The sequence below is a fragment of the Centropristis striata genome, chromosome 3, assembly GCF_030273125.1.
Source record: "Centropristis striata isolate RG_2023a ecotype Rhode Island chromosome 3, C.striata_1.0, whole genome shotgun sequence".
Taxonomy (NCBI): Eukaryota; Metazoa; Chordata; class Actinopteri; order Perciformes; family Serranidae; genus Centropristis; species Centropristis striata.
Window position 1 is genome coordinate 19552209 of NC_081519.1, and position 12859 is coordinate 19565067.

The 12859-nt window shown below is 38.3% G+C and overlaps 1 protein-coding gene across 3 annotated transcripts in view; it reads right to left on the reverse strand.

The window, feature by feature from the left end:
* Window positions 1-12859, reverse strand: part of itpr1b (inositol 1,4,5-trisphosphate receptor, type 1b) — a 109019-nt gene that overhangs the window by 24424 nt on the left and 71736 nt on the right. For 2 of the 3 annotated variants that reach the window (XM_059329644.1, XM_059329646.1), the window contains 7 exons: window positions 11605-11805; window positions 9831-9941; window positions 9187-9282; window positions 8982-9116; window positions 7565-7672; window positions 6947-7139; window positions 3314-3436 (listed from right to left, as the gene is read on the reverse strand). In XM_059329644.1, coding sequence (XP_059185627.1) covers window positions 3314-3436; window positions 6947-7139; window positions 7565-7672; window positions 8982-9116; window positions 9187-9282; window positions 9831-9941; window positions 11605-11805 — 967 coding nt within the window. Of the gene's footprint in view, window positions 1-3313; window positions 3437-6907; window positions 7140-7564; window positions 7673-8981; window positions 9117-9186; window positions 9283-9830; window positions 9942-11604; window positions 11806-12859 lie in introns of all 3 variants that reach the window. The other variant, XM_059329645.1, reaches the window with a different exon arrangement.

Genomic DNA, 12859 nt, shown 5'->3' on the forward strand with positions numbered 1-12859 from the left:
TGTGACGGGTATTTTAAAACAGCAAAGGGGGATTAAAATCTCTGCATATTTGAAAGCACAGACTCCCTGAGAGCATTACTGCATTAGAGTGTATTTCATTTATATCTGGCACTTGAATTGTGTATTTCACTTTACTTAAATATAGACATTTGGACTATAAATTGATGCAGAAAAGGCACAAATTGGTCCTTTTTCAAACATTTTTTAGACTCCTTCCAGACAAGATATCATGACATGGTTGGTACTGACGGATGCTCAGCTCTTAGCTGTATTGTTAAAACTCAGCCCACAACAGCCTGAAACTTTAATGTTGCGTTCACTGCATTAACTTTTAGTTAGTTTCGACAGCACTTGTTATGTCATGTGTTGAAATTTGATATTGAATGACAAAGCATTTCTTCGATACACCATACTATGGAGGCAATTCAGTAGGTGCCTAAAGGTATTGAAGTACAGTACCCAGCCCTAATCATCATTCCCTTTTTTGCAGTGATGCAACAGGCAAAAAACTTGGATCCATTAAGCAAATTGAATCTGTGACATGATCTTCAGCAGCTTTCACACAAATTAACTGTTATGTTGTGGATTCGATGAGAGTAAAGTACGATTTCTGACATCTGACTTTTTGCTGTGTGTGAATCTGCCTCTTATCAGGCAGGTGTCACTTTCAGTGGTATATTCCACAGTCAGTAGCATGGTATTATGTTTCCTGCTAGAGTTTCTGGCCCTATGGGGAGACCACAGTATTTACGTAAGTCTGTACCAACAAACACACACGCACACACAGACACGCACACACACACACACACACACACACACACACACACACACACACACACACACACACACACACACACACACACACACACACACACACACACACACACACACACACACACACACACACACACACACACACACACACACACACACACACACACACACACACACACACACACACACACACACACACACACACACACACACACACACACACAATTACCAGAAGTGACACATATGGAGAAAAAGACTACACAAATCAAAAGCAGTGTGAGAAGGAGACTAGAAATCTGATAACCTGTTAGGTCATGTTTTAGTGTCGAGCTCAGTAAAGATACAGTATCAATAAACAGGTCAGGACCTAATTAAGAACAAATCCATCTTGGTCTTTTGTGACAGCACCATAGTTAAAAGATTCAAATCCTCTGCTAGGATTACATTTGCATCACACCTCCACTTGCGGTGAAACTCAGTTTGGGAGGTGCGAGGCTACACCCAAACCACAGGCACGAGAGCACACGGTGTTCTGTAAAGTCCTGCGTACACATAATAACTAATAATGCATCTTAAGTACAGTATGTGTTCTGATCCCATGCCAGCTGCTATAAATACATGTCCTGTATGACTGTAAACACAGGGATGCCACTGCTAAAACCTCATCAGATGGAGGTAAATGAATCATCTATCCAGAGGGAAATTAATGTTCTCATGACAGCAATCCATCTCCTGTAGTCAGATCTTAGATTGATAAGGCATGTTGTTCATGATAATTTGGGAATTTTAGTTCTTTGAAGCCGTCTAAACCCTCTAAACTCAGGGCGGTTGTTGCTCCTGTCACATTTCACTCACTGTGGCCTTGTTTTCATTGCAATATATAAAATCAGCACCTCTATGGAAACAGCACAATCATGACTTTTGTGCAGTATAACACAGTTATAATGCCATAAATCACTGCGAAGAAAAAGCTACAGTTACATTTGTTACATTTGTTTAATATACATTTTTTTTCAAAAAGGAAAAAATGGAATCTGTATATACATATTTTGTAAGTGTCCACAAGTATTACCAAGTCATTTATGAATTTAATATCTTTTACAAGATCTGGTTAGAGCAAAAGTTTATTTCTGGCTACATTTTAAATAAAACATGTAGAGCAGGCATGTCCAAACTATTCCACAAAGGGCCGTGTGGCTGCAGGTTTTCGTTTCAACCAAGCAAAAGCACACAGTTTGACCAATCAACTGTCTGAAGACTGAGATCAGTTGATTAACTGAGTCAAGTCTGGTGTGCTGCTGCTTGGTTGGAACGAAAACCTGCAGCCACACGGCCCTTTGTGGAATAGTTTGGACATGCCTGATGTAGAGTAAAGATTTTTTTAATGAAATATCACAATCGTCGGAAAGTTGAAAATCTAATGATAATGCATGTTTTTATGGTTTCTGTCTACCATAAGCTGTTCTTTTTAGGGGTTTTTTTGCAATTTGACGTTGTTGTCTGAGAAAAGAGCTTTTAGATGAACACTTGTTTTAGCACTGCATACCCATGATGGAAGATGGAAAATAAAAAAAGATGAAAATCCATGTAGTTCCTGCAATTTTGTCACACAGTCTTCCTTGTCACAACCTGTTCGTTCAGGTATCCAGGTGTGTTTATAGGAGTTAAAGTGAGTCACTGGCCTCAAGCAGGAATAAGAAGTGCTACAGAGGTCTAGTAACCTCACTTCTTATCTTCACACTTCCGGATTTTTATATTCTTGGAGTCTGACACTGACTCAAGTGACATCACTTGAGGACATTTATCAGATTTCACATAGCTCCCTCTGGAACCACTAAAGACTTTATACAACTTACACCTGTAAACAAACCTTGATTTGTCAGATAGGCAGGGCTCCCCTTTAAGCACAAGCCTGAAAAACAGCGGACCCCTTTTTAAGTTCACTGGGTCATTTTCAGACATGAACAGAGGAGAAAGTCACTGTGGCAGAGCTCTGCCAGTTTTCACACCTGTTAACTAATGTGGAAAGCGGGTGTGACAGTTAATTGTTGGCTTCAGAGACTAACATTATACCTGTTCCCCTTTCAAAATATCCGAGGGAGGCTTTGAGACTAATACAAAAGAACCTCTGAGAGATTTCCTATTGGCCTTAACATAACTGTTGGCTTGGGGCAGTTGAAGACATCCTCCTCTGATACACACCAAACCAGATGTTAAATTACCTGGCAGCTGCACCTGGAGGACATAAATGTGCAAGGGTGTGAAACCATCCCTCTAGCAACTAAAACAAATTGCTTAACAACCCGTGACCCAGTTTCTCTTCGGGTCAATCTTTGTCATACAGGTTTCTAGTAAAGTACAAAATGTACAATATGCCTTCTGCTCCACCCCTGGCATGCAAATTCAATGTTTGTGCACTCACTCCCATTTCCTGGTTTGTAATAACCACGCTAATTATATAACCGCAGTGCACATACAGACAAACACAAGACAACAACACTTGCTAATGGAAAAGAGAAAAGCGAAAACTTAGACTGACCTCCACGGACACCCTCCAGAGGGTAGAAGAAGGCCACAAGCAGGTTCATGAGCACAGCCAGGTTGAAGGAGATGCTGCTCCAGAATGACATGTTCCTGGAGCACCAGTACAGGATGGGCTGAGCTGGAGTTCAGGGATTAAATTTCACACAGGTCATTGTACTGCTCTGAGATATCAATATTAACATTGTATTATTAAGCAATAAGCCTAGCACAGTGTATCTAATAATTTCACAGAACGCCTTACTTTACAGTAAACAGTTGAAGAAACCAATGCTGCTGTTGACGTTAAAAGGAAAAAACTTGTCTATTGTCACTTTAATTTTAATCACCCCAAACTTGAGTGGGGGGTAATTTAAGAAATTCATTTGATTTAAGAAATGTGTTAAATTCTGGGGTGAAACATCAATCAAAAGGAATCAGAAGGGGTCTGTGTGGTGCCATTATCAGCAACAAAACTGTAAACAAAGGTTCCCCTTTGAATGGTAAAATGAAAACTTAAATCTATTTTAAGACACAGAACCAAATTTCATGCACATTTCACATACACTGCGCAATTTTCACACGAACTTACATGCATACATTTTTACCAACACTCACACACCCAGAGTCTACTCAGACCTCGGTCAGGAGATCAGTACCATTCCAATGCTATTTTAAGCCTGGCTGTTTAGTAGAAAAGAAGAACTGTGGGTGGGGACTTTTAGCAACAGAAGTCGCTATATTCATGACAAGTGGTTTGCACCAGCGGAACAATATGGTCTCCAGCTGTGCTGATTCATTCAGATAGGACAGAGGTGGCTGTCGTCATGTGTTATCACATTATACACAAACCATCATCCTTCATGTCGCAACATGTTCCTAAACCAGTCATTTCCCTGACAGAATCAACCAGGTGGTCAACAGGCACCTGTCCTACTTTAAGACAAACTCAACATGGTTTTAAGGCCATAGATTGTATAAAAGAAGTGGACATAGCCTGGATATGACAAATGATGCCAATGCGAAGTGCCTAAAACCTGCATTCTTTCTAGTAGCCAGCAGGGGGCGACTCCAAGGGTTGCTAAAAGAAGTTCCATCGTATAGAAGTTTTAGAGAAAATGATCCTACTTGACGTTTATTTATTACCTCAGTAAACATTGTTTTAATTTGTTATGGTATCAGTAGCTAGTTTAAAGTTTTCTTCAACTCAGCATGGTGTGTCTTTGTAAATTATGGTCCCATTTAGATTAAAATAGATGATAAACTATGTATGTTTTAGGACATGAATATACTCAATCAGGATAGAGCAAAGGAACAATGCGTATCTATGGTACTGTGTACAATAGTGTTTAACAGCAGTGAACTTGCCTTTGGGTGTCGTCTATGTTTTTGTCTTAGAACTTTTACCCGTTCGAAGTGTGATTTCTCTTCATGAAAGTTTATTAGCTTGTTAGCTTGTTCAGTTGTACTAAAAGGCACTCGAAGGAGTTAGCTATTTTAAGTACATTTTGTTTAAAGCCTGCTTTTCGTTAGCCCAAAGTGCTAGTATTAGCTGGTAACTTAGTGTGTCCTTGGTTTCTTAGCAGGTACATATATTGATCAAATATGGTCACTTCTGGCTCCAAAAAGAAACAAGATGGCAACAGCAAAAACACAAACTTTCTCTGTGGCAACGTTGCATAGCCCACTTCTTTTGTACAGTCTGTGAGTCAGGCTTGCACAACTATGGAATTTAAGATTTGTGGAAAAACCAATGCTTAGCTTAAAATGAAAAGGACTCCAAAGATTCCTTGTGGAAATGTAATTGTCTTTTCTGGATCACTTGTGAATAGCTTCTACTGTCTTGGCTTGCTGTTGCTGATCTCTCATCTGCTGATTTGGGAGCTACCCTTTGTCCAGTAACCTGCCTTGATTTTTCTCAGAAAAGTTTGGCCATGTCAGAGGTAAAGAATGTGTAACAAAGTATAACCTCAAACTGGCAGGTACATGAAACAGGTCGACCCATTTAATCCCATTCCCAGGTTTGGAGGATCCTGCTAACTCATTTGGCTAAAAGGCAACATGTAAGGACAACATATTGAGCCCAGTCAAGGATCTTTATCACATATCATATCCATTTCACTTGCTTACTGTCCTAATTTTGCTTATAATAAAGCTGGAACACTTGAATAGTAGAAATCGTTTTTTGCCCCCCAGACAAAACAAAATGTTCTACACTCGTTTGACATCTTAAACACCAATTGATCAATCATTCCGTTTCAGTTCTACATTCAATATTCACAGTAGCACGAGACTAAAAGGGAGGGATGGATACTCCGTATTACGGTACTAAACTTTTACCAACACCTCTCTTTTTCTGTTTCAAGAAAGACAAGATACAGGAACCTGACAATGTAATATCCTTACAAAATACATAGACAAACATAATACAGAAACCATGCGTAAATTCCAAAGTTAAGCCATTTTTGTGAATCGGCTTGGGATGTGCAACAATGTGCTTACTGACCACAAATATCTATTACATCACACTCACAGAGCTGACATCACTTTCTCATGGCTCAAACACATCCATTTTCATCCATAGTACATATGTTGTTATCTTATCTTAGCCTTTAATTAACATAAATGGTTAGCATTGTAATTATATTCTTACTCAAATAAGTTGACTGTCAAGGTTTACATGCTCTCTCCACTTTCATTCCTCCAGGGTTCAGTTAATGGAGCAAAGTGCAGCCCCTTCTTACATAGTGGTCTTTGTTTACAATTTATTTGGATAGAGAAAAATACAATTTGTTGGGCCTGTTGAGCCATATATATGACCACTACAGATAGATTAGGCTTTTTTTTCTAGGGTGGCACCAATTCTCTGAAAAAAAGCCATTCGGAAAATAATAACACAAAAGTGATTTTAGGTTCAGTGTCAGGATGCCCAAACAGTTAATCTTTTAATAAAAAAAATAAGATGTCAAAGTCATGTTTTGGCACTTGCTCTGCTCACCTGCAGTTGATTTGCAACTGCACCTGCAGCTTAAACCTGAGAGTTTTGTGGTTGGTACAAGTGAACCTTAAAATGATGAGTCAGACCTGAGGGTCTAACATCTGTGTGCACAATGTTTGTTTTTGCTTTCGTATTTGAGTAGCTGGAGTGCTGAGCAATCTTTTTGTTCTCCTTGCTGTTTGCTCTTTATAACAGCTTGTTGTCTGTGGTGCTTTCAGTGTTTTATTTCAAACCAAAGAAATAAAAGTAGTAGCACAATGCTTTATGTTTCCTACCATTTTTATTGTAAAATCAGAGCTATGTTTGGCAGCCATGGCTGTTTTGGCTTTTGATCTAACTAGAGGTGTGGTGGAAGAGTTTGAGGAATCTAACTTAATCGTGAGTTGACAAATTGCCAAAGTGATGTGCAAGGGAATTTTGTCTCCATTCCCTGATCACACGTGATGTCAACACGTGGAATTCACACTTAAAGGGTGTGTATGCAAATTAGGCTTTAGTATCTGTCTTGTTCAGGAGGGGGTGGGGTTGGGGTCATTAGGTGCCTGGAGGGATGCAATAGGACAACGTGTAAACCAGGAAGAACTAGGAGATAAAAAGTTGAGGAAAAAAACGCACAGGGAACCGTGTTTGTGTTACCAGTAGCCTCTTGAGTACCTCGCAGCTTCTTCTGCCAATTCATTTCATTGAAGAGGTCCTCAGAGCGCAGGAAGAAGTCATTGATCTTACTGCCTTGCTCATCTCGCTCTGTGGTGTAGTAGACACGTAGCTTGGACTCTTGGGTGAGGAACTCACAGATGTTGGGCACAGGAAAGACTATCTGCTCCATGGTACGATCCAGCCGCACAATCTGGACACATCCACAGAAAAAGCCCCCAATCACACTCTCTCACTGTGGTGGGCAAATAAGTCTTGACCCTATACTGTCTAAGTTAAAGCTGAGTGAATAAAGACCATTTATCTCTTAAAATGTTCTGACTGGTTATTGTCACAAACTGTACTCTACAATTCAAATAAAAGGGTTGTTTTCTTTAGACAGCGGCAGATAAACTGAACCAACAGCATAAGTTCAGCATACTGTCAACAATCACCGTTTCTTCTTGGCAAACACGTCAAAGGTGTTTGCCATTCTGTCAGGTACACCCTGAGACACAAAAGCAGGCCAAAAAAAACAGCATCACATGCCGCAAGTCACATGTCTTATGTAAGACAGACAACATTTCGCTTTTTTTTGTAAAAAAATGATTTACTTTCAACGTGGGCCTAACCACTGACCTCAATCTGAGCTGTGTGTTTGGCATAGAAGTCCAGGGCCTCATCACCCTCTCCATGTGTCCCTGCTGGCTTTAATATAGCCTGCAGCTCCTTGTTGTGACGGGCTAACTGGAATGACAACAAACACCATCAGATCAATGACAAACAGATCATTAAGTAATCACAAAGACATTTATTTCTATCAGAAATATTTCCTGAAATGTGAACAGGTGTTAACCTGATGTGCTACGCCCCTGTGCCAACATTGTCTGTACTTAACAGGTTGTAACAGTATAGGTCGTTCATTCTTCCTTTGAATAGATAATGTTCCATCCATTCAACCACAAGGCTGTAGGGTGTGGATTGACAGTGGGTGTTGCACAACTCTAGCTGAGGAGTTACTAAACTGTGTTTTGAACTCACACTCAAGCTATTGAGCAGCACACAGCCTGAGGGCTGAAAAAGACGAGATGAGTGTAGAATAGCAACTATTACATTTCTTTAGGAAATGACACAGACATACAGTAATAGTAAGACTACTGAAAATCCATATGTATTATATTATGTGGCCATACATGTTCTACTTCAGTGATTCCCCACCAGGGGTACTAAGCAGTACACCAGTGGGTATTTTGGCAGTAACCAGAGAGTATGGTGAAAGACTGTAGAGTAGCTAAACTCATTTTATAAATTAATTTGATAAAAATGGACGGATCAATAAATGGGGAAACAGTTGAAACAGCTTAAAGTTATCCTAACACTTTAAATACATCCTAAATGTATTATTAATTGATATAAAAAGTTGAACCAAATAACTATAACTATCATTAAATGAGATAAGCAGATAAAAAAATTATTAGCTAAAGGTAACTTTTATATAAATATAAATGGTTACAATGGTTGGCTAAAAGTTAGGTTAAATGATAAATGGTTGAAATAATATCTTATTCAATAATTTATATCAGTGATCGTAAAAGTTATATTAATTTATATAAAAGGCTGAAAAAGATAGCTAAAAGTTATGTTTATTTATATAAAAGGCTAAAAAAGATAGCTTAAAGTTATATTATTTATATAAATTGTTGAAATATTTTGCTAAAAGTTAAATTAATTGATATAAATGTTGAAATAGTTGCATGGATGGATAAAGGTTGAAACACTTAGTTTCTCTGTAATTATAATAGTAGTACAATTGCTGACCAAACTAAACTAAGTACTAACATCTGGATGATGAAAAAATTAACAATATTCACTTTAAAATGATCAACAGTGTTATTGATTTAAAACATACATTGGGAATGGATAAATGGGTCTGTGAGTTCACCTGCCAGGGCTGTGGGGTACCACAGACCAAAAAGATTGGTAATTTATGTGCTACAGCATCTGCTTATGAGTGTGTCCATCTCCATACTGACTTCACAGACAGTTGGTGGCTTACTTGATGTGCCAAGATGTAGATATTATGACCGACATTGCGTGGAGATGCAGAGTGCTCTTCCTCTCCATCTTCACCCTCCTGCGGCTCCTCCACCTCTATCTCACCCTGCATATAGGCCTTTTTGATCACTTCCACCTGCAAGAGCACAGACTGTCACATAACATCCACCTAATGAAGTAAGATATTTGTATGATGTCACACGCACCAGCTCTTTAGGCCTCATGTTGTACAGTATCCTCTCAGCGTTCTCGCTGTCATGGCGACTCTCCATTATCGCAAGAAGAAGCTTGGAGGCATTATTCTACCAAGAGATGAGAGTAAAGATAATTGCAAACAGAGTAAGATCAGGTTTATTTTCCCTGTGTGATGTTTCACATTCCCAGCTGTAGTAAATCAAGGACAATTACATAATCCAACTGTAAAATATCTTCCTTTGCCATGTGTTCATGTACTTTACAATGATGTGTTGTAATAACATATTTTGGCATTACTAATTTGAGTGTCTGTCAATTTGTTTTCAGTCAGTGGTTTACTGTTATGACTTGGCTCTGGTAATCTCCAGAGCCAAGCTAGCCAAGTAGTTCATAACACCAGGCTACCGTCAGTGATGTAATCGGTACACTAACTGCAATTCAATATTTTATTTGAGTGGCACATCTGTTTTGAAACTCTCAATAATTTTAAGCAATTTGAATCCCTTCAGTTTTTTTTACAGAAATATCTCAATGACAGTTTTCCACAGGAATAAGCAGCAAACCACCGAGCAGCAAGACAAAGGCTAACATGCCTGTTAGGTAACACAACAGTGTTATGAAGCGTTTCCCCTCCCTCTTATCAATAATCACTTACTTTGAGTTCAAGCACCAGATCCATTCTCTTTTTGCCGAGGGGGTTGATGTCATTGAGGATGAGAGCGATGATTATGTCAATACCATTGCATTCATGAGTAGCAATGCAGTTCTGAGGAACAAATAAATCAAACGTAGATGAGAGACAAGAACAGGAGAGCTACTGGTTTTAAGTATGAGCAACATTATTATTAAAGGTGGAATTTCTAATGACAGGGCTTTATAAAAAAAAACACTCAACAACAATTAATATTATAATTAACCTGGTGCTACTGGAGTTTTGTTGATATCCTCTGTAAAGCACGACCAATGTGGGATACTTGAGACCAATATTTTAGAGGGGAAAGTTCACATATAACAAATATGGCAGCCGCAAGAGTGAATTTTTGAGCTGGATTAAAAATAGACCTTTTCTATGTGGACTGTGCACCAATATGACTCTGAAAAGGTTTTCAGAAGGCTGAAACAAATAAATAAAGGAATATTTAACATTATTACATATTACACATACTATGTATTACCAACTCTAGGAAGAATAACAAAAAATGCAGAATTAATAAGAAATAAAATAAAAAGCTAAAAAGAACACAATTACTGTACGTACAGTATAAGTGAATCTCTGATAATTCAACAAAAGATTAAATAAAAATACAATAAATAGAAAACACCATTTCTAAATCACCCCAAGCTAAATTTTCTACATTATATTATGTAAAAAAAGTTTTCATATCGGCACATATGAGGCAAAATACACTCATCAACAGTGATATTCCCCTCTTGGACGATAAAATCTCTTAACAGATCTATCAGTTATCTGTTATGAGTCAAAATCCAATTCTCTGTTAACAAAGCAGTACAGCAGACCAGTATTTTCAGTTATGTCAGATAACAAACAATCTGTTATCTATTCATCTAGAGGTCAAAATTTTCAATTTTTCAGCATTTCAGATTTGAATTATTTGTCAACCAATTCAATTTAATAAACAGGCCTTTTTCCTTATTTTCCTGTCATGTGCTGATGAGATGGGTCACATTCTATAACTCTTAGCCAAGTTTTATGAGTATTGTCTTTGTACTCACAAGTTACAGTATATTTTGCCACACCCAAAAAATAAACAATGGCTTGGAGCAAGTCTGTCAACACCATTTAACAGAAACACTTAATAACACACAAACAAATATAATTCCAGCACTTGTCTCTCTTTCTCCCCTCTCAGTAGATGTGAAAGAGCTTTTGTTTAGTCTGGCAGTCGCCCTTCCAGCACTGTTTTAGGGAACTGAAATCAGTTCAAACAGTGACTGCATTTAGCCAGTTGCTTGTTTAGTCATGCCAGTTTCACACTTGCCATAAAATGACCCAACAGCGGCTTGAACAGAGGATGCCACCATCATGTGAGAAGATCATGCAATGCTAATCCATACCAAAGAACAAACACAGGCACGCTGCCCAGAGTTGGCTGCTGTTAGGCTGTTGAAGAGAGCGACTGCACAGCTTTAGTGTGGCAGCTGAGTGCCGGGCATGAAAAGAGAAATGCTCAAGACTAATTACAGTACCACACAAACAAAACCACCAGTATGACTACTAAAATGAAAAGGTCACTCTGACGTAGGTGGCGGGGAAAATTTGATCCAAGTATTTGATAAGAAAGCCACATTTCAACATTTGAACGATGCAAAAAATAGTTTCTAAATAGTTACAGACAAACCAAAGGCTAACAATACAGTTAAAGACTGTTTGTACTTGAAAACTTATGTTCTGTGTGTATATGTTTCACCTGGTTTTCATGGCAGGGACCTTGGCAGTACTCAGTCAGGCTCTCCACAGTCTGGTTGATGAGTCCTACGTTCTTCTCGTTGATGTAGAGTCCCAGTAGCCCAAGCCCGCCTGTGGTGCTGCCACAGATACAGTCCAGGAACTGAAGTGTCTCACACACCAGATTGTAGTTGTTCTTGTTGTTTTGGTTGCGCAGAAAGTTCTGGAGATGGATGCAGAAAAAGCTTACACTAACAGATTTTCATGCCAAAGTTTCCCCTTTCGTTCACCTGTCATCGTTTATAGTGTGATAGCAACTTCAGCTTTACTTGTTGTAGGCATTTTAGGTCAAATTGCCATTTCGTCTAATCTCTATAAACAAATATTTGCATATTAATGTAGATTTTAAAAATAAATAAATAAATAACTAGAATGGCACTCAGAGAGCAACACAACCGCTTCAAAGAAGGTATGCTTTTAAGTGATCCATGTTTTATAGCTGTTCACAGTATTTGCATGACAATGAACAGCAAAGGAAATGGATCAAATGAGCCATGAAATATTGTTGAAAAATAACAAACATTTACGATTATTCAAAAACAAAATGAATACAACACAAATGCCCTATCTCGCAATGTTAATCAACAGTAAATCAAATAATTCATGTATTGACCCTAGGATTGGGATCTGGTCCAAAATTTTATGGGTTCTTCCTTGGGTCATGTTACAAACTTCCACCAACGGTCATGAAGTTGCTTGCCGTGAAGTTTTGCTGAAATCCTTCTAAAAGGCCGGCAAACAACAAGACAAACCACATTGAAAACATAACCTCATAGTAATAAAAAACTAAATCTTCATCTGATGACAGCCAATCAGTTCAGCCAATGGATTCCTCCTCTTCTGCTCTCCACTTTGACCGTTTAGCTACAGTCAACCAAAGCCAGATCTAACATGAATGGTTTATACTACTTCAAACGGACAACAAATGAAAACCAAAAGGCTTCCGATACCAAAATATTGTCCCGGTGTCTACAGATTTTGAATTTATATGTCGATATCTCATTAGAGATATCCAAGAACACTGTCTCACTTAATAAAAAAATAACAAAATATAAGGGTGAAACTTGATATTAAGCAAATGTCTAAAATATTTGAAGCAAGCTGATCAGATACAGGTCTGAAGAGAAAGTTGGTACCAGAAATACTTCTACTCAGGAAATAAACAACATTGTTCAACATTTCCTGTTTTTCTCTAAAGTGAGAAATAAATATATCAA